General features: G+C 40.6%; 1 protein-coding gene across 1 annotated transcript in view; it reads left to right on the forward strand.

Moving 5' to 3' along the window:
• Positions 1-401: 401 nt before the first annotated feature.
• SLC25A36 (solute carrier family 25 member 36) overlaps positions 402-22,143 on the forward strand; it is a 45,812-nt gene continuing 24,070 nt past the window's right edge. The window contains exons 1-2 of the mRNA XM_066351870.1: positions 402-1,173; positions 20,915-21,079. Coding sequence (XP_066207967.1) covers positions 1,133-1,173; positions 20,915-21,079 — 206 coding nt within the window. The 5' untranslated portion in view covers positions 402-1,132. The remainder of the gene's footprint in view (positions 1,174-20,914; positions 21,080-22,143) is intronic.

The raw sequence follows: 22,143 nt of genomic DNA on the forward strand, positions 1-22,143 counted from the left end.
TTACTAACAACTAAACATTTTAAATATTCAATCACCATATTTTGGAAAAATAAAACATTTTCTTTCCCTTAGTCTTTGACCTTTGTATGTGTGGGTGTGTGTACACACATGTACCCATACATGAAACATTTGCTCATTAGAAGAATGAGTAGATGTCTTTATTCCTTCTAAAATAAACGTTAGTGTTTTAATTCTTTTGGCCCATTTCAGTTAGTAGGCTTTGGAGATTTTTTGCCCACACAGATCTCTCTTATCCCTGACATAACTGCATAATATTCACAATAGGAATGTTTCATGATTTAATTAATTCTCCATTCTCCTATTTATACCAATCTTCCACTATTACAAGCATTATTTGTAAACACTGTACTGCATTTTGTGATTTTTGTATGCATATCCTTGTACGAGCCTTTTCATGAATTGTTACTCTGAGGCAGATACCAAGAAGCAGAAACGTGGGCCATAATTTCAGTTTTTAAAAAGTTAATCAAACACGTCACTGGGAAAGCTCAATTTTGTTGTAAAAAAATGTAAATAAGAGACTTGACACGCTCTCATCCCCACTCTGCTAGATGTACCAAAAATCCAGGCGGTTTCTCACGTAGTCTGGGCGGTAGCGTGATGCACCTGATCTGGGCGCCCAGGTGGACCCCGGCGGCATATGGTGCAGCCATCATGGCCATGGAGTAGGTGCGAGGGCACCATGACCCACTGCCCTCTGGGCACGCGCTCTGGCCCCGCCTACTGGCCCCTTTCATTGAGGAACCCCTTAGCGATCACGTGAAACAGGCATGCCTGACTCGTGACGTCAGGCAGGGCGGACCAATAGGAGCTTCTGTTTATATCAGAGAAAGGGGGGGCGGTCGTCTAAATATTCACACCCCCTCACCCGCCCTCCCTCCCGCCGCCTTGGCACCGCTCTCCCGCTGGGGTCGTGAGCGCTGAGCTGGAGCCGGAGGCGGCGGGGCTCCACGCTGCTGGGACGGCCGTGCCGGTGACTTTCTGCAGCCGCGTCTGACTTCTCCGCCGCCCTCGGGGCGCAGTGCGGCTCGTCTCGGACCGAAGCCCGGGCCGTCGCGGGCGGCCGGATCCGCGTCCTGCCTCAGCGCCCGGAGGACATGCGGGAGAGAGAATGAGCCAGAGGGACACGCTGGTGCATCTGTTTGCCGGGGGGTACGGTCCACGCGGGGCGCGTGGGCTCGTCGGGGCCGAGGGGCTGGGCAGGGGCCGAGGGCCGTGGCCTGAGTCGGGGCGAGAGGGCGGAGGGCGCCCGGTCCGCAGGATGAGGCGGTGCGGCCCAGGCGGGGAGGGTGGGAGGACGAAGCCGAGGAAGGACGTGAGGCTTTGGGCCTGCGGGGGCGGAGCGAGGCTGGGGCCCGATCTGCGGACCTGGGGAGCGGCGGGCCGGGCTGGGGTCAACGTGGGTCTCTGAGGCTAACGCGCTTCCACGCCGCGCGCCGTGGCCTAGCGGGTGTCCGGGTGCGGCCCGCGGGAGGAGGGTGGTTGCGGCTCTCCCGTAGGTTGCTTGGCTGGGAAAGTGGAGGTGCGGGCCGGGGGGGGGGGCGGGAAGTGTGGAGGCCCAGGACAAAATGGGCGCCGGGGCCTTCTCCTCCTTCCCTTCTTGCCGTGCGGGCTGCGAGGCTTCCTGAAGTCGCTCGGGCCCCACCGCGGACTGGAGCAGCGGATTTCCGGGCCACTCTGCAGGGTTGGGTCCTGGGGGGAGGGGAAGCTTTGCTGGGGCAGCTGTAGGTTTCTAGCTCTTGGAAAATTACCTCTTCAGCTTCTCCAGGTTGGGAGATGCGGTGCAAAGTGCCAGTGCCTCTGAGGTCAGATCCTTTTTCTGCAAACCTACCCTCTGCTGCACCGCTGCTTTTCCTTTGCTTGAAAGAGAAAGTATGGGGGAAGGGCGAGGTGAGACGCTTTGGCGGTAGTGTGTGTGTGTAAGATGAGGACTGAGCCTGAAGTCTTAGATTGCCAGGCTGACTGTTAACGGATATATTGAGGCAGTTTGTTTAGTCTCCCTTTTAGGTTTCTTACAAATTATTTGGAGAATTGTAGCAATTTTAAGTTTAGGAACTATCTGTGTAGGATCATAAAGAATTATCAAAAATGGCTACAGTGAATAATGCTGTGGCATTATTCTGCCTATATGATCATATAAAGTCTTATCTCGTTAGTTTTTTTGTTTTTTTTTTTTTTTTGTTTTTTTTTTTTCATTTTTCTGAAGCTGGAAACGGGGAGAGACAGTCAGACAGACTCCCGCATGCGCCCGACCGGGATCCACCCGGCACGCCCACCATGGGGCGACGCTCTGCCCACCAGGGGGCGATGCTCTGCCCATCCTGGGCGTCGCCATATTGCGACCAGAGCCACTCTAGCGCCTGAGGCAGAGGCCAAGGAGCCATCCCCAGCGCCCGGGCCATCTTTGCTCCAATGGAGCCTTGGCTGCGGGAGGGGAAGAGAGAGACAGAGAGGAAAGTGCGGCGGAGGGGTGGAGAAGCAAATGGGCGCTTCTCCTGTGTGCCCTGGCCGGGAATCGAACCCGGGTCCTCCGCACTCTCGTTAGTTTTTTTTGTGTTTTTTTTGTGTTTTTTTTTTTTTTTTGTATTTTTCTGAAGCTGGAAACAGGGAGGCAGGCAGACAGACTCCCGCATGCGTCCGACCAGGATCCACCCGGCATGCCCACTAGGGGGCGATGCTCTGCCCATCTGGGTCGTTGCTCTGTTGCAACCAGAGCCAGTCTAGCGCCTGAGGCAGAGGCCATAGAGCCATCCTCAGCACCCGGGCCAACTTTGCTCCAATGGAGCCTTGGCTGCGGGAGGGGAAGAGAGAGGCAGAGAGGAAGGAGAGGGGGAGGGGTGGAGAAGCAGATGGGTGCCTCTCCTGTGTGCCCTGGCCGGGAATCGAACCCAGGACTCCTGCATGCCAGGCTGACGCTCTACCACTGAGCCAACCGGCCAGGGCAAAAATATATATTTTTAACCCATTAGACCCAGTTTAGTCAAAGTTTGCTTTCCACATTGCTGATTCATTTACTGATAATCTTGACAAGTTAAATCCTTTTTTAAAAACTTAGCTACATAAGATGTTGTAAAGATGCCTTGTTATCCAAATAATTGGATTCCCTTTTATAATTAGATCACTAGCAAATATCTGAAAGGAGACTGCACTAGTTCTGGCTGCTATTTTGAGTGAAAAATAAAAAATTTGATTTGTATTGCTTCATCTGTAAAATGAAGTTGTACTATGTGATCTTTAAGGCCCTTCTCTGGGTCCTGACATTCTGTTACTCTGCATTTGACAGTCATATACCAAGTTTTCTTAAAGTATGGTACATTTGCCTGACCAGGAGGTTGCACAGTGGATAGAGTGTGAGACTGAGACAAAGGACCCAGGTTCGAAACCTCAAGGTTGCTGACCTGAACCCACGGTCACTGGCTTGAGCAAGGGTTCACTTACTCTGGTATAACACCCTGGCCAGGGCACATATGAGAAAGTAATCAATAAACAACTAAGGTGCCACAACAAAGAATTGATGATTCTCATCTTTTCTACCTTTCTGTCCCTATCCATCCCTGTAAAAAAGAAAAAAAAAGGTAGTGTACATTCATTTGAAATGTTAGCTTGATTGCGTAACTTCCCAGTTTGGACTAGAATAATCAAGTTTGTATTATCAGTCACTTTGTTGTAATTGATACATACAAAGGCCTGTCTGGATAGCTTTTTCTTTAAAAACCAGGAATGGAGAGTTTTTGCCGCATCTAAACATAAATAGATTTAGGAGTCCCTCCTTTCTGAAAGAGCTAGCCTGTGCAGATTATTTAGAATATTAAAGGAGACACTAGTATATAGAGCCTGGCATAAGACAGGTGCTGAGCCTTGTAAATTTCCTTCCTTTGCATTTTATCTTGATTTTACATTTCTATGTGGGTGTAGAAGTCACTCAGTATGAAACCTGGCATATCTGTTTGAGAGAAACATTAGAACTAGGAAGGATGGTAAGGATTTTTTTCATCCCCTTTGAAATACGTGTGGAAAAACTATTGAGGTGTGAGAAATTGACTTAGCCAAGGTCTTACAGTTTTTCATACATGTAAAATGAGAAATAAATAATCTCTAAAGATTCTTCCAGCTCTATATTATATAAAATCAGTTCTGTAGAGTATTCTGGAAGTTTTTGTGCAAAGCATTGTAGAAATGCAAATTGGGTTGTGTTGGTGACATTATTCTTAACTGAAGATGTCTAATTCTCAACTCTGGCTTATTTAGGCAATCAATTTTAGGATGGTCTTCATAGAAAACTAGATCTCATAATTTTTTTTTTTTTTCCAGTAAGTGAGAGGCAGGCAGGCAGACAGACTCCCACATGAACCCTGATAGGGATCCACAGGCTAGCTCCCTACAGGGCAATGCTCTGCCCATCTGGGGCCACTGCTCTGTTGCTTGACAGCTGAGCTATTTTAGTGCCTCAGATGAGTCCATGGAGCCATCTTCAGTGCCAGGGGCCAACTTGCTGAAACCTTTCCAGCCCTGGCTGGGGAAAGGAGGGGAGGGGTTGAGAAGCAGATGGGTGCTTCTCCTGTGTGCCCTAGCCTGGAATCAAACCCTGGACCTCCATATGCCGAACGGATGCTCTACCACTGAGCAAACTGGCCATAGCCAGATCTCACAAGTTTTTTTTTTTTTTTTTTACAGGGACAGAGAGAGAGTCAGAGAGAGGGATAGATAGGGATAGACAGACAGGAATGGAGAGAGATGAGAAGCATCAATCATCAGTCTTTTTTGCAACACCTTAGTTGTTCATTGATTGCTCTCTCATACGTGCCTTGACCGGGTCCTCAGCAGCCCGAGTAACTCCTTGCTGGAGCCAGCAACCTTGGGTCCAAGCTAGTGAGCTTTTTGCTCAAGCCAGATGAGCCCCGCGCTCAAGCTGGTGACCTCGGGGTCTCGAACCTGGGTCCTTCCGCATCCCAGTCCGATGCTCAATCCACTGTGCCACCGCCTGGTCAGGCAATCTCACAAGTTTTAAAATGCTGATAGAATCAAGTAAATTAGGAGTTAGAAAATTTAGTTTTTACTTTAATAATAACTATGTAGAGAAAAGGAGAGTTTTTCTTTAAGCTGTTTGCCGAGGCAAACATCATTTGCATTAAATTATGAAAACTATATTTTATTTTATTTTTTAAGATTTTATTCATTATAGAGAGGAGAGAGAGAGAAAAAGAGAGAAAGAAGGGGGGGGGGGAGGAGCAGGAAGCATCAACTCCCATATGTGCCTTGACCAGGCAAGCCCAGGGTTTTGAACCGGCAACCTCAGCGTTTCCAGGTTGACGCTTTATCCACTGCACCACCACAGGTCAGGCCTGAAAACAATATATTTTAAAAGAACTAAGTAACCTTTCACAGTGACATTTAATCTTAGTAAAAATTAATCTGAATGTGCAGCCTTTGGATTGTTTTCCTATGATTATAATAGTATTTATTCAGTGTGTGTTTATCAGAATCTCAAGAGACATTTCTCATAGCCTAGTGGTTGTGTTATTAAATCAGGAATAATTGAAACAGACTAGCACTGGACCTTGGCTCTGGGTGACATACTCACATGTGTAACTCGTGCTTTTTTAAAGACACCCTTTGGTCCCATTATGTTTTGCTGGAGTTAATATTCAGAGTTTGTAAGGTCATTGGTTATGTTATGGCGGCAACTCACAGCAGTCTGCAAAAAATATGTCAATGAGGTTTAATTTTAGCTAGAGTTTAATAACATGTCTGCAAATGAATATATACACAATATGAAATAAATATTTAAATAGACAACACATTGTCTAGTATTGTCAGTTGCATATTTCTACCAAGAATATGTTTGTGAGAGAGGTTGTCTCTAAGGGGACTGACTAAACTTTCAGTTAAGTGGACAATTTTTTCTTTTGTAGCTCCTCACAGAACGTAATACATGTAATGAGTAATATCTCAGGTTACCTAAAAAACTGTTGTTAAGGAATTAATGCATTCGTTTGTTTGTATTTTTGTATTTTTCTGAAGTTGGAAACGGGGAGGCAGTCAGACAGTCTCCCGCATGAGCCCGACCGGGATCCATCTGGCGTGCCCACCAGGGGGCGATGCTCTGCCCATCTGGGTCGTCACTCTGTTGCAACCAGAGCCATTCTATTCTAGCACCTGAGGCAGAGGCCATAGAGCCATCCTCAGCGCCCAGGCCAACTTTGCTCCAGTGGAGCCTTGGCTGTGGGAGGGGAAGAGAGAGACTGAGAGGAAGGAGAGGGGGAGGGGTGGAGAAGCAGATGGGCGCCTCTCCTGTGTGCCCTGGCCGGGAATCAAACCTGGGACTCCTGCACGTCAGGCCGACGCTCTACCACTGAGCCAACCGGCCAGGGCCCGTTTGTTTATTCAATAAGAAACTCCCACTTGGGTGTCAAATATGTTGATTCTGCAAAAATTTGTTAAATTACCTGCTTCCTTTTAAAATCAGGGCAGAACTAGAATATTTAAAAGTATATAATTAATGTGGTTTATTTCTAGTTTACATTTTTTATTAGCCTTATTTCTATAATTTTCACCACCTTTTTATTTTTTTCTTTTCCTTGTAAAAATGCATTCTTTCATTCTTAGTAGTAGTTTACAAGACGAAGGGAAGTTGTCTGTCCTGACGTAGAATATTCTCATAACTATTTCCCTGTAAGTTTATTAGCAGGCTACAGCCACGTGAATCATGGACCCTTGGGAGGTCCCAAGACCCTGTTCAGTGGTCTAAGAGTTTGAAGCTATTAGAAAAATACTAAGACATCATTTGTTTCCACTGTGTAGGTGTTTGTACTGACTGTTGAAAAGCGCTGATGAGTAGCACTGCTCCTGCCTTAGCATGCATCAGGGCAGTGTTACCAAATTGTGCTAGTGGTTGTTGACACTTGCAATTTATTGTTTTTTAATTTATTGACTTGAGAGAGAGAGGAACATCAAGTTCTTGTTCCACTATCTGTGTATTCATTGATTCCTGCATGGGCCCTGACTGGGGATTAAACCCACAACGTTGGTGTATCGGGACAGTGCTCCATGCAGCTGAGCTACCTGGCCAGGGCCGACACTTGTGATGTAAAAAACCAGTTTTACTTACAAATGTCCTTATTTTTTGTTTTATTCAGTGAGAGGAGAGGAGGCAGAGACAGACTCCTATATGCGCCCCAAACAGAATCCACCAGGCATGCCCACTAGGAGGCGATGCTCTGCCCATCTGGGTCTTGTTCTGTTGCTCAGCAACCAAGCTCTTAGCATGTAAGGCTGAGGCTGTGGAGCCATCCTTAGCGCCCACCAGGGACCTGCTTGCTCCAGTTGAGTCATGGCTGCAGGGGTGGGGGTAGCTAGAGAGGCTGGAGTGGAGAAGCAGATGGGTGCGTCTCCTGTGTGCCCAGGCTAGGAATTGAACTCGGGACTTCCACACGCCTGACTGATGCTCTACCACTGAGCAAACTGGCCAGGGCCATGAATGTTCTTAAAGCAGAAAAATTAATTTTATTACATCTTGAGTGCTCATCTGTATTTTTGTATGACAGACTGGGAAATATGAATAAACTACTTCTGCATACTAAAATAGTTCTGTAGTTACTTCAGTCTCAAACTGAATTAGCCTCTTTTTTCATGAGAACTATTCTCTTGAAAGAACAGTTGATTGACTATTTAGACTTGACTATTTTGCAGACGTTTTCTTACAAATAATGAAGGAAGTGGGGCTCTTGTTTCAAGGAAAACCACTGATGACATTTTTGCCATGTGATAAAATTTGAGTTTTCAAGCAAAAATCACTTTTTGAAAATTTGAATTTACAGGAAGTGTTATATTCTTATATAGCATAATAAAATGTATCATCACTTGGAAGACCTATATAACCCAGTGAACCAACATTGTTCAGATGAAGAGTGGATGATGTTACAGAGTTGTGCATGGGTAAAAACTTCAGAATGTAAGATAGACCTGTGATTTTAATGTAACTGTGAAAGTTTCTTGTGTAATTCAGATCCCAATTGCAACTAAACTTTAAGGACCTACCACTTGTCGGTTTTAATGTAGCATTAAAGAATATCCACAATTATCTGAAAAAAGGGATTGGATTATCATTAATAAGGTGTTCATTGCTGTGGAAGAAATAAAAAAAGAAGCCAATAAAAGGGAATAGTGAAAGTGCACTGTATTTCCACATACAGTGATGGTGACGAGTCCTCTTGATAAGGGTGATTTTTGAACCAAGACCGAGGTGGGAGAGAGTTATCTCTTCAGAGGGAACAGGCAGTGGAAAGATCCTAGCTAGGAGCACAGTAATGAGGCGTATAGACAGAGCACTAGAGCGTTCCTAGTCCAGTAGGGGACTTTAGCTTTTCCTGAAATGGGAGGAGTCATTCCAGGAGTTTTAAAGGATAACTGTGGTCACCATGTTTAAAACTATACATAGGGTAAGGGCAGAAGTAGGGGGATGATTTGGCTACTGCAGTAGTCTCAATGAGTTACAGCAGTTGTTCATAACACATTTTGATGTATTGAATATAAAGTGTTAATCAGAGTCAAGAATAACTCCAAGGATTTTAGTTGGGGCACCTGGAAGGAGGGAATTGCTTTAACAAGATGGGCAAGGTTGCAGATGGAACAGGGTTGGGGTAGAGGAAGATCAGTGGTTCCATTTTGGGCATGGGAAGTTTGAGAAGTAGAGATCAAGAAGCCAGTTGTTTAGGTAGTTGGTTGAATATATTAATCTAGCATTCAAGAAAGAGGTGTGGACTTGAGATGTATGTACATCTAGCAGTTACCGGAATATAGATGATGCCATGAGCCTAGGTGAGATCATTAAGTGAGTGAATATGGAGGAGAGGACTCAAGGTTGGCCTTCAGATTCTTCAACAAAGGAGATCAGGAAAAAGGAGGAACCTGCAAAGTAGGCATAGAAAGAGTGAACAAGCAAATGTGTTCTGAAAGTCAAATTAAGGATATACACAGTATTGAGGAGGAGCAGTTGATCAGCTGTGAGTGTCAATTAAGATGAGATCTGAGAGATGTTAAATTTAACAATTGGAGACCTTTCTTGACCTTGATTAGCAGTTTCCAAGGAAAAGCAGGGAGTAAAGGTCTGATTGGAGTGGGAAAGAAATTAGGGATGATATCTTATTTTTCTGAAAATGAAGACCATGCAGCTACATCTTAGGCTGTAGGATTCGGCTTCCTCTGTGTTTCCATGTTTCTCTAAGTTGTTGGCTAAGTTTCCTTTTTTCCAGTGCTATTGTGTTTTGATCATCATTCAAAATAAGCTTGGCCTGTTAATTTATTCCTACATCAGAAGCACTACATGTACTCCCCAAAGTACTGTTTATTTTCAATCCCTTTTTTTTTTTTTTTTTTTTTTTTTTTTTAATAAATTTTTATTAATGGTAATGGGATGACATTAATAAATCAGGGTACATATATTCAAAGAAAACATGTCCAGGTTATCTTGTCATTAAACTATGTTGCATACCCCTCGCCCAAAGTCAGATTGTCCTTCGCCACCCTCCATCTAGTTCTCTGTGCCCCTCCCCCTCCCCCCAACCCTCCCCCTGTCCCCCCTCCCCCCACCCCTGGTAACCACCACACTCTTGTCCATGTCTCTTAGTCTCATTTTTATGTTCCACCAATGTATGGAATCATGTAGTTCTTGTTTTTTTCTGATTTACTTATTTCACTCCTTATAATGTTATCAAGATCCCACCATTTTGCTGTAAATGATCTGATGTCATCGTTTCTTATGACTGAGTAGTATTCCATAGTGTATATGTGCCACATCTTCTTTATCCAGTCTTCTATTGAAGGGCTTTTTGGTTGTTTCCATGTCTTGGCCACTGTGAACAGTGCTGCAATGAACATGGGGCTACATGTGTCTTCACGTATCAATGTTTCTGAGGTTTTGGGGTATATACCCAGTAGAGGGATTGCTGGGTCATAAGGTAGTTCTATTTGCAGTTTTTTGAGGAACCACCATACTTTCCTCCATAATGGTTGTACTACTTTACAGTCCCACCAACAGTGAATGAGGGTTCCTTTTTCTCCACAGCCTCTCCAACATTTGCTATTATCCGTCTTGTTGATCATAGCTAATCTAACAGGGGTGAGGTGGTATCTCATTGTAGTTTTGATTTGCATTTCCCTAATAACTAATGAAGCTGAGCATTTTTTCATATATCTGTTGGCCATTTGTATCTCTTCCTGGGAGAAGTGTCTATTCATGTCTTCTTCCCATTTTTTTATTGGATTGTTTGTTTGTTTGTTGTTGAGTTTTATGAGTTCTTTGTAAATTTTGGAAATTAGGCCCTTATCTGAGCTGTTGTTTGAAAATATCATTTCCCATTTAGTTGGCTGTCTGTTTATTTTGATATCAGTTTCTCTTGCTGAGCAAAAACTTTTTATTCTGATGTAGTCCCATTCATTTATCTTTGCCTTCACTTCTCTTGCCATTGGAGTCAAGTTCATAAAATGTTCTTTAAAACCCAGGTCCATGAGTTTAGTACCTATGTCTTCTTCTATGTACTTTATTGTTTCAGGTCTTATATTTAGGTCTTTGATCCATTTTGAATTAATTTTAGTACACGGGGACAGGCTGTAGTCGAGTTTCATTCTTTTGCATGTGGCTTTCCAGTTTTCCCAACACCATTTGTTGAAGAGGCTTTCTTTTCTCCATTGTGTGTTGTTGGCCCCTTTATCAAAGATTATTTGACCATATATATGTGGTTTTATTTCTGGGCTTTCTATTCTGTTCCATTGGTCTGAGTGTCTATTTTTCTGCCAATACCATGCTGTTTTGATTATTGTGGCCCTATAATATAGTTTAAAGTCAGGTATTGTAATGCCCCCAGCTTCATTCTTTTTCCTTAGGATTGTTTTGGCTATTCGGGGTTTTTTATAGTTCCATATAAATCTGATGATTTTTTGTTCCATTTCTTTAAAAAATCTCATAGGGATTTTGATGGGAATTGCATTAAATTTGTATATTGCTTTGGGTAATATGGCCATTTTGATTATATTTATTCTTCCTATCCAAGAACAAGGAATATTTTTCCATCTCATTGTATCTTTTTCGATTTCCCTTAACAATGCTTTGTAATTTTCATTATATAGGTCCTTTACATTCTTTGTTATGTTTATTCCTAGGTATTTTATTTTTTTTGTTGCAATCGTGAAGGGGATTATTTTTTTGAGTTCGTTTTCTAATATTTCATTGTTGGCATAGAGAAAGGCTATGGACTTCTGTATGTTAATTTTGTATCCTGCGACCTTACTGTATTGGTTTATTGTTTCTAATAATCTTTTTGTGGAGTCCTTCGGGTTTTCGATGTATAGGATCATATCATCAGCAAAAAGTGATACCTTTACTTCTTCTTTTCCAATATGGATGCCTTTTATTTCTTTGTCTTGTCTGATTGCTCTGGCCAGAACTTCTAGCACCACGTTAAATAAGAGTGGAGAGAGTGGACAACCCTGTCTTGTTCCTGATTTAAGGTAGAAAGTCCTCAGTTTTTTGCCGTTTAAAATGATGTTGGCTGATGGTTTATCATATATGGCCTTTATCATGTTGAGATATTTTCCTTCTATACCCATTTTGCCGAGAGTCTTAAACATAAAATTGTGTTGTATTTTATCAAAAGCCTTTTCTGCATCTATTGATAAGATCATGTGGTTTTTGTTCTTTGTTTTGTTGATATGGTGTATTACGTTAACCGTTTTGCGTATGTTGAACCATCCTTGAGATTCTGGGATGAATCCCACTTGATCATGATGTATTATTTTTTTAATATGTTGTTGTATTCGGTTTGCCAGTATTTTGTTTAGAATTTTAGCATCTGTATTCATTAGAGATATTGGTCTGTAGTTTTCTTTCTTTGTGCCATCCTTGCCAGGTTTTGGTATGAGGGTTATGTTGGCCTCATAAAATGTGTTTGGAAGTATTGCTTCTTCTTCAATTTTTTGGAAGACTTTGAGTAGAATAGGAACCAAGTCTTCTTTGAATGTTTGATAGAATTCACTAGTATAACCGTCTGGGCCTGGACTTTTATTTTTGGGGAGGTTTTTAATAGTTTTTTCTATTTCCTCCCTGCTGATTGGTCTGTTTAGGCTTTCTGCTTCTTCATGACTCAGTCTAGGAAGGTTGTATTGTTCTAGGAATTTATCCATTTCTTCTAGATTGTTGTATTTGGTGGCATATAATTTTTCATAGTATTCTACAATAATTCTTTGTATATCTATGATGTCTGTGGTGATCTCTCCTCTTTCATTTTGGATTTTATTTATTTGAGTCCTGTGCCTTTTTTCCTTGGTGAGTCTTGCTAAGGGTTTGTCAATTTTGTTGATCTTTTCAAAGAACCAGCTCCTTGTTTTATTGATTTTTTCTATAGTTTTTCTGTTCTCTATTTCATTTATTTCTGCTCTGATTTTTATTATCTCCTTTCTTCGGCTGGTTTTGGGTTGTCTTTGTTCTTCTTTTTCTAGTTCCTTAAGGTGTGAAGTTAAGTGGTTTATTTCGGCTCTCTCTTGTTTGTTCATATAGGCCTGAAGTGATATGAACTTTCCTCTTATTACTGCCTTTGCTGCATCCCAGAGATTCTGATATGTCGTATTTTCATTTTCATTTGTCTGTATGTATCTTTTGATCTCTGCGCTTATTTCTTCTTTGACCCATTCATTTTTTAGAAGTATGTTGTTTAGTTTCCACATTTTTGTGGATTTTTCCCCCTCTTTTTTACAGTTGAATTCTAGTTTCAAGGCTTTATGATCAGAAAATATGCTTGGTACAATTTCAATTTTTCTAAATTTGCTGATATTGTCTTTGTGGCCCAACATATGGTCAATTCTTGAGAATGTTCCATGTACACTAGAGAAAAATGTATACTCTGTCGCTTTGGGATGAAGTGTCCTGTAGATGTCTATCATATCCAGGTGTTCTAGTATTTCATTCAAGGCCACTATATCTTTATTGATTCTCTGTTTGGATGACCGATCTAGAGCCGTCAGCGGAGTATTGAGGTCTCCAAGTATGATTGTATTTTTGTTAGTTTTTGTTTTAAGGTCAATAAGTAGCTGTCTTATATATTTTGGTGCTCCTTGGTTTGGTGCATATATATTAAGGATTGTTATGTCTTCTTGATTCAGTGTCCCCTTAATCATTATGAAGTGACCATTTTTGTCTTTGAGTACTTTTTCTGTCTTGTAGTCAGCATTATCAGATATGAGTATTGCTACACCTGCTTTTTTTTGGGTGTTGTTTGCTTGGAGTATTGTTTTCCAGCCTTTCACTTTGAATTTGTTTTTATCCTTGTTGCTTAGATGTGTTTCTTGTAGGCAGCATATAGTTGGATTTTCTTTTTTAATCCATTCTGCTACTCTGTGTCTTTTTATTGGTAAGTTTAATCCATTTACATTTAGTGTAATTATTGACACTTGTGGGTTCCCTACTGCCATTTTATAAATTGCTTTCTGTTAGTTTTGTATCTAGTTTGATTCTTCTCTTTTGTTTTTCTATCATTTGTTTCTGTTTGTTTGTGTTCCATACTTCTTTCCTCTGTTGCTACCTTTTTTAAGTCATGTGTTTTTGTGGTGGTTTTTTCTAGGGTGGTTACCATTAAGTAATGAAAAGGGTACCTACCATATTCATTGTAGTACCCTATCTTATAAGTATTTCTGCACTTCATCGTCCTTTGCTACTGTTAATCTCCATTCTCTCCCCCCTTTTTTTTCCTTTGTTGTCACAGTTTAAGTTTGGTTTTATTGTGTTCTTGGTGGAGCTGTTACTTGTGGTGTTGTTTTCTTTTGTTCTTTGAATCTGGTTGGAAAACCCCCTTTAGTATTTCCTGGAGTGGGGGCTTTCTGGTGATAAATTCTCTCATCTTTTCTGTATTTGTGAATGTTTTTATATCTCCTTCATACTTGAAGGATAGCTTTGATGGGTATAGTATTCTTGGCTGAAAGTTCCTCTCTTTCAGGGCTTTAAATATTGGGGTCCACTCTCTTCTAGCTTGTAGAGTTTCTGCTGAGAAATCTGATGATAATCTAATAGGCCTTCCTTTATATGTTGTACTCTTCTTTTCCCTGGCTGCCTTGAGAATTTTTTCTTTGTCATTGGTTTGTGTCATCTTTATTATGATGTGCCTTGGAGTGGGTTTGTTGGGGTTAAGAAAACTCGGTGTTCTGTTTGCTTCTTGAATTTGAGGCTTTAGTTCTTTCCACAGGCTTGGGAAGTTCTCGTCTATTATTTGTTTGAGTATATTCTCCATTCCATTTTCTTTCTCTTCTCCCTCTGATATACCTATTATTCTTATGTTATTCTTTCTGATGGAGTCAGATAATTCCTGTAGGGCTTTCTCGTTTTTTATTATTTTTGAGTCTCTTTCTTCTTCTCTCTGTTGTGCCTCAAGTTGTTTGTCTTCTATTTCACTAATCCTATCTTCAATCTGGGTTGTTCTGCTAGCTAAGCTTGTTACCTCGTTTTTCAGCTCGTGAATTGAGTTTTTCATTTCTGTTTGATTTGTTTTTATAGTTTCAATTTCCTTGGTAATATATTCTTTGTGTTCATTGAGTTGTTTTCTGATCTCCCTATATTGCCTTTCCGTGTTTTCTTGTATATCTCTGAGTATTTTTAAGATTTCTATTTTAAATTCTCTTTCATTTAGCTCCAAGGCTTCCAATATGTTAAGTCTTTTCTCCATAGATTTTTCCACATCTATTTGTGTTACCTCTCTTTCTTTTGTATCCATAATATTCGATTTCCTCTTTCTTATTGGCATCTGAGGGTGGTCTTGTTGATAGCACCCAGGCGCACTTTCTCGCGGCTTGAGTGAACGTCCCTGGGGTAGCTTCCTCCACACCCTCGTCTTTCAGATTCGAGTGATAACAGTCCTATTGCTTTCAGTTTGCTCCGAAGATAAATTTTCCTGTTTCTAGTTGATAAATTTGTTGTGATTTTGGGGAGATCTGTCGGACGCGCTGCTCACGGCGCCATTTCCGTGACGTCACTCCTCAATCCCTTTTGTATCTCTGACTTTCCAAAAGTTAGTCTGTCGAGTATATATATATAGACTTTGTCCTTCATTCATTGTTTCAAGAACTTCTGTTGTTTCTTGCCTAAACATTAAAGCTTCAGAGAAACTACAAATATACTACCAGCGAAACAATTTTGGTAAGACTTCCTAAATAGTTTTTATAGGATTTCAGAAACAGGGTACATGTTTTTGAGATTAAAAACTCCTTGGCCTAACATTTTAATAAATCTCTTCCTTAGTGGTAGTTCTTAATTTTACTAATACCCTAATTAGAAAATTACCGTGGAGTGTTCACCTCAGGCAAAAAAGTGACAAAATATTTTAACCTATGCATTTTGGTTCTCAAAGCTAACACTGCAGTTGTATGACAAAAGTCTATTTGCTTAAAATTAAACACAAGTGTATTTCCAGAGTACTTATTACATACATGTACATACATATATATATATACATGTACACACAGAAGTACTGTGAACCCGATCAGAATAGGTTTTGTCCATTTATAAATTACCTTGCATATTAAAGACAAGTGTCCTGCTCTATGCATGCTCAGAAGGTTAAAACCAAGGAACTATGTCTAACAACCAGTCTTAGAATCCCAGTTCTTTTCCATGACCCATCCTGAGCAGAATCCTGGGTGCCTTGGGTTCCTCCTCCTGTGTGGCTGGTAAAAGTGCCTTAAAGTCAGGAAAACTGAAGACTCGGTGTTGTTTTGCAGCTTGAGGCTATCCCACCGATGGAGTCTCATGTTTGTGCACCTGACCTAGGGATTGATGACTCTTGGCGGCAGTGTGGCTGGAGCTGATCTGCCTGCTATTCATACTTAGTGAACAGTTTCTCCCATCCTCTTCACCCTCACCTCCTCCAAACTTGTTATTCCTGTTGCTTGCTGAGGGAGAGCACATGGGGCCCCCAGAGGCCTCTTCTTTATAATAAGAGGTATTAGTACAGAATATATATTTTTAAACCAGTCTCTTGGTTACATTGTTCCTGTCTTCAAATAAAAAAGTTATCTACTCTAGGGATCATAGGTCCTCAAGGAGTTAGAACACCTGGCTTGCCAGAATTTTAAAATAATTCTTAAATATTCTCTAAAATCAGTGAGTAACTGTATGATTACCTAACTCACCAAGTAACCTTGACCTTCCTATATCTTTAAAATGATTAAAATTTGTCTGTGAAACTTAAAAATGAGCATTGGTCCATGTAATCTCACTAAGAATATATTGTTAGGTACTCTAACCTGGATATACTGAATGTATGGTGACATTTAATATGGTGGTACCTTGAGATATGAACAGACCAACATACAAATTTTTGAAGATGTGAGCTGCGACTCAGTCTGTATTGTTCGAGATCAGAGCGAAATTCCGAGATAAGAGTCGTGATTCGGGAAGCTGCCGCTAGTTGGCGCGTTGGCACACGGGTCCAGCATCGGCAGTGTGATATACGAGTTGATTGACTTACGAGCTCGGTTACAGAATGAATTAAATTCGTATCTCAAGGTACTATTGTAGTTTTATTAGATCCTTAACCTTAGAAACTGTCCCATCTAGATTTTGATGTTACAGGATAATGAACTACTATGCTCTTCCGTCACACTTGGCTATTCTCTCTTTGAAATTCTTTGCTAATCAAAGCATTTAAAGCAAAGGAGTGAATAACTTTTAACTACAACTTTTTCTTTAAAAGTAAAGCATCCATCTTAGTCTTTATTAGTAGCAAATTATATTGGTGACACCTTACACCTGATTGGAATTCATTGGCCACATCACTGGGACTCAAGGCCAATTAGAAGGCAAACAGTAAAATGAGGGCTTGCTTTAAGGCAGGGTTTGGGAACCTATGGATCATGAGCCAGATGTGGCTCTTTTGATGGCTGCATTTGGCTCGCAGACAGATCTTTAATAAAAAAAAATAATAACGCTAAAAATATAAAACATTCTCATGTATTACAATCCATTCATTTCCTACTGCTCATGTTCATGGTTGTGGGTGGCTAGAGCCAATCACAGCTGTCCTCCAGGACAACACCAAAATTTTTATTGGGTAATGCCTAACGTACACAGGTCGTTGTATGGCTTTCATGGAATTACATTTTAAAATATGTGGCGTTTATGGCTCTCTCAGCCAAAAAGGTTCCTGACCCTTGCTTTAAGGCACTTGTAGTAAGGACTGTGAGGAGAAATATGAAAGGAGGTTTTGAAGGTAGAACCAATGAGACTTGAGGATAGTTGGGTATCAGAAAGTCTCTTTTTATCTTAGTTGCAGCTGATGATTGTTAGCCTTCAATACCTCATACTTAGATAATAATAGGAGCTTCACTTGGCCTTTTTAAAAATTGTATGTATAGAAGGTGTACAACATGAAGATATACATAGTGGAGTGATTACTATATAGCATATACATGTAATCACATAGTTAACATTTTTGTGATGAGAGTACCTGAAATCTACTTTTAGCAAATTTTCAGTATTCCATAATTATATAATGAGTTATAGTCGTTATGCTATACATTAGAACTTTAGACTTCCTTATCTTACATAACTGCAATTTTGTACCCTTTGGCCAGCACCTCCCCATTTTCTTCACCTCCTCACCTGAGGTAACCACCTGTCTACTCTCAGTTTCTATCTATTCAGCTTTTTTGTGTGTATTCTCAAGAAAAGTGTGATCCTGCAGGTTTTATTTCACTTAGCATAATGTGTTTATTGTTGCAAATGGCAGGATCTTCCATGTGGCCTTGTAGATTCCAAATTCCTCCCCTTCTTGATCCTGGATTCTTCACAGCCTCAGTACATTCTACATTTCTTTCTTGCTAATTCTTTAAAGCATTATATTGGCTATACAAATTAATGGTCAGGAGGAATTTTCTTATAAATAAAAAATATTTAAATCAGTATTTATTGCTAAGAAACTTTCTTGTGGGGGAGTGGACCACATACACTGTTCCTATTTCTTAAATCCTAGGATATAAAATGATCAAGTGTTCACTCATGTATTCAACATATGAGTGTTTGCTATGTCAGAGGCACTCTCAGAGGTTCTAGTCCATAATAGTGGATAGAAATTGGTGCTGCCCCCCTTTTTAATTAAGTGAGAGGCGGGGAAGCAGAGACAGAATCCTGCATGAGCCCCAGCTGCCCCCCCACACACACACACACAATGCCCTACCTATCTGGGCTGCTGCTCTGTTGCTCAGCAACTGAGCTATTTCAGCTTCTGAGGCAAGGCCATGGAGCCTTCCTTAACACCTGGGGCCAACTTTGCTCCAACCCTTTGAGCCATGGCTACAGGGAAAAGAGGGGGGGGAGAGAGAGAGAGGGAGATGGGAAGGGAGAAGCGGATGGTCGCTTCTCCTGTGTGCCCTGACTGGGAATCGAACCTGGGACTCCACACGCCTGGCCGACACTCTACCACTGAGCCATCTGGCCAGGGCCAAATTGTTGCCTTCTTGATGCTTACATTATAGTAGTGATTTTCAACCTTTTTACACTTGCAGACTGGTGACCTAGCCAGTCAGAAATGAAAACATGCTATGAATAAAGTTGTATTTTACCACATATAACTGTACAACAGGGTACAAGCTGTTGCTTGATTTCCAAACTTCACATGTACAATGCATTGAATACTACATAAATTTGCCCAAATGCTTTTTGTCTGTTGTGCGTGATTTGTAAATGCTCTGTACAGTGTAAAAGGTTGTTTGAACAAGCCTACAAGTTACAAATATATCAAAGACAACCTCAGTAGTATTTTCATTGATGAGACAGGCTAATAACTAGCAGCCACTCAAAGCATAAGCCAATTTGACTTATGATCATTGGGTCTATAATCTTACATCGGTGGTTAATTTGTGGACAGACATGAAATTTCTAGCTGACTGGCCATTTAAAAACACTGCATTATAGCATAAGGGAACACAGAAGAATAAGTACATAAAACATTTACGGTAGTATGTTAAGTGGGGGTTTATGCTTTGGAGGAGAATAGTGTAAGGAAGGTGGATAAAGAGTTGGGGTGATTTTATATATAGTAATCAGAGGGCATCACTGAGAATGACAACTGAGCAAAGATAAGGAGGTGTGGTAGTAACCCATTCCCATATTCTACACAAGAATATTATGGATCTAGGGAACAGGAAGAACAAACATTCTGAGGCAGGACCATGCTTGGTGTATTAAAGTCTGATATAGTAGGTAATTTGGAAGAGAGTCCAAAGTCAAATGTGGATTTTCAACTACATGTGGATTTTAGAATTGGTGCCTTTAACCTCCACATTATTCAAGGGTCAAGTGTAATTGTGCAGAGGCCAGTGAGAAGAAGGTAGAATATAGGAGATGAGGTCACAGGGATCAGTGAAGAGCAGATTGTATAAGATTTTGTAGGCCATTGTGAGGACTTGGATTTTATTCTGAGAGACTAGGAAGTCTGGAAAGATCTGAGCAATGACTGATCTGACTTAAGTTTTACATACCACTGACTTCTGTATCAAAGATAAATGAGAGGGGCTGGGACACGGGTAGCAGAAGGGAGACACTAATTAGGAGGTTACTGCAGAAAGCTCAGTCAGATACAGTGGCTTACACACAGTAGAGTTCACAGACTAGAATTATAGGTATATAGTCTTATACAGCTGAAAATTATATAATGTAATTAACCAGTGTTGCTGCAGTAAGTTTAATATTAAAGACATAGTGGCTTAGACCAGGATGGGAATGCTGAAAAGTGGTCCCGATTCCAGATCTATCTTGGAGCTCTGAGTCAGACACTTGCACACTATGCTCATCATTTTTTCATGGGATCCACCAAGTCCCAGAAACATCAACTACATTCTCCAGTTAAGAACCACTGCGGTTTTTTTTAAAACTGCTTACTACTAAAATTTTGATAAATTAATTAAGCTTGAGGTGGTGATCATACAATATACAGATGATGTATTTTAGAGTTGTATATGTGAAACATAATTTTATTAAACAATGTTACCTCAATAATTTCAATAAAAATTATTTAAATTAATTAAAATAAAAATATTCAAAGGGTTAATAAAAATGCTGCTGAAAAAGAATAAAAACCAGCATTCCCCAGCTCTCTTACACATCTCCTTCCTAGTATGAGCTTGCTGTCAGTTGTAGCTGTTTCCTTTGGAATTCATACTTACTTTCTTGATAGGTGAGGATTTAGTTGTAGTATGACACTCCCTAGTTCCCTCTTATTTTCCTCCTCTCAACATATATTTACATCAGTTTTTTGTTAAATCAGTAGTAGTGGTCCATGCTTACCTTATTATGACAATATAAATATTGTTGATAGCACAACTAAGTTGTATATTGACAACTTCATTTTGAATAACTTCATCTTCCCCCAGCCTCCGGGTTTTAATAATTTCCACACATTTAAAAACATTTGCTTAATTATGTGAGTACTTATTCTTGAATATTTGTTTTCATATGGTCAAATCTCTGTCTGTTAGCCTTTTTTCCCCCCCTGGAGATGCTTTATTCCTCTGGCCTGGAACGCTCATCCTAATCCTATCTGGCCTGGGTTTTTTTCTTGGCATTTCACTGTCATCTTGGGTCTGTTCTCCCTTTCCCGGGTTATTCTATTCCTGAATTCAATCCCCCCACCCCTAATTCTTGAGGTAGATATTAAGCTCAATATTTTCTAGTTACCAAAGGTGTTTGTTTGCAGTCAGATAAATGAAACATTTAACATACAGTATTTAGTCTTCAAAAATAAAAAAATGTTACCTTTTAGTTCCTTGGCCAAAGCCCCAGTTGCTTGCATGTGTAACTAACCTCTGAACTAAGTAGGTGAGGGTTTTTATTTTTGTTTTGTTTTTCACTCTTTTGTAGATGTGGTGGTACCGTGGGAGCTATTCTGACATGTCCACTGGAAGTTGTAAAAACACGGCTACAGTCGTCTTCTCTGACGCTTTATATCTCTGAGGTTCAGCTGAACACCATGGCTGGAGCCAGTGTCAACCGGGTTGTGTCTCCTGGACCTCTTCATTGCCTGAAGTGAGAGCACAGTATTCATGAGTATCTGTTTCAGTCTGTTTACCTTAATGATGTTCATATGTTTGTTTATTTATATTCCATCATATTTTAAAGGTGTTTTACAAACTTAATGACAGTGTTACTCTGAACTATGTTCAGTAAGAATGATCATTCCTGATGGAGAGGAACAGTTAGTTGGATAACATAAAATGTATTATTTCTGAATCATATGTGTATTCGGAATATTTTTGCATTTATCCACTTGACATATTTTCTAAAACTATTGTAGGTATTTTATTTTGAATTAAGTAAGTACATCCAGTTAATGGAAGTCTGTGACTTTCATATAACCTAAACAATAATTGAGATTTAAAGCTGACTACTGGTTTTAAAATGTGATTCAGTATTTGATATTTCTTGATGCTTAAAAAAGATTTGTTTTTATATTTAACCATACTTCCATTTTGTTACAAATTGGGATTTGAAATTTCAAAAGTACTGAAATTAGGTTTTACATGTTTAAACTTCAGTATGTAACTGAATGCCTGTGTGTCTGCCTTATCAGCTCACTGGGGACATAATCTGTTTGAACTTAGTTTGGTAGTGTTTATTTTGTACTAGCAAGTAAACTCATAGTGTATGTTTACCTTCTCTACCAAAAGATTTCATCAGTTCTTTTTTTTTTTAAACTTACCTAAATACATGAATAGGTAGGATTAAATTGTTAACAATTTTGGATTAAAATACCATAGTTATATACAAATACTTCTATCTGGTTAATGATAAAGTGTTTTTTTTAATTTTTTTATTTTTCCAAAGTTAGAAGCAGGGAAGCAGACAGACTCCTGCATGTGCCCAACTGGGATCCACCCGGCATGCCCACCAGGGGTTGATGCTCGGCCCCTCTGGGACGTTGCTCTGCTGCAATCTGAGCCATTCTAGCGCCTGAGGCAGAGGCCATGGAGCTGTCTTCAGTGCACAGGCCAACTTTGCTCCAATGGAGCCTTGGCTGCGGGAGGGGAAGAGAGGGACAGAGAAAGGAGAGGGGGAAGGGTAGAGAAGCAGATGGGCGCTTCTGTGTGCCC

Source organism: Saccopteryx leptura, chromosome 10 (genome assembly GCF_036850995.1).
Source record: "Saccopteryx leptura isolate mSacLep1 chromosome 10, mSacLep1_pri_phased_curated, whole genome shotgun sequence".
Classification (NCBI taxonomy): domain Eukaryota; kingdom Metazoa; phylum Chordata; class Mammalia; order Chiroptera; family Emballonuridae; genus Saccopteryx; species Saccopteryx leptura.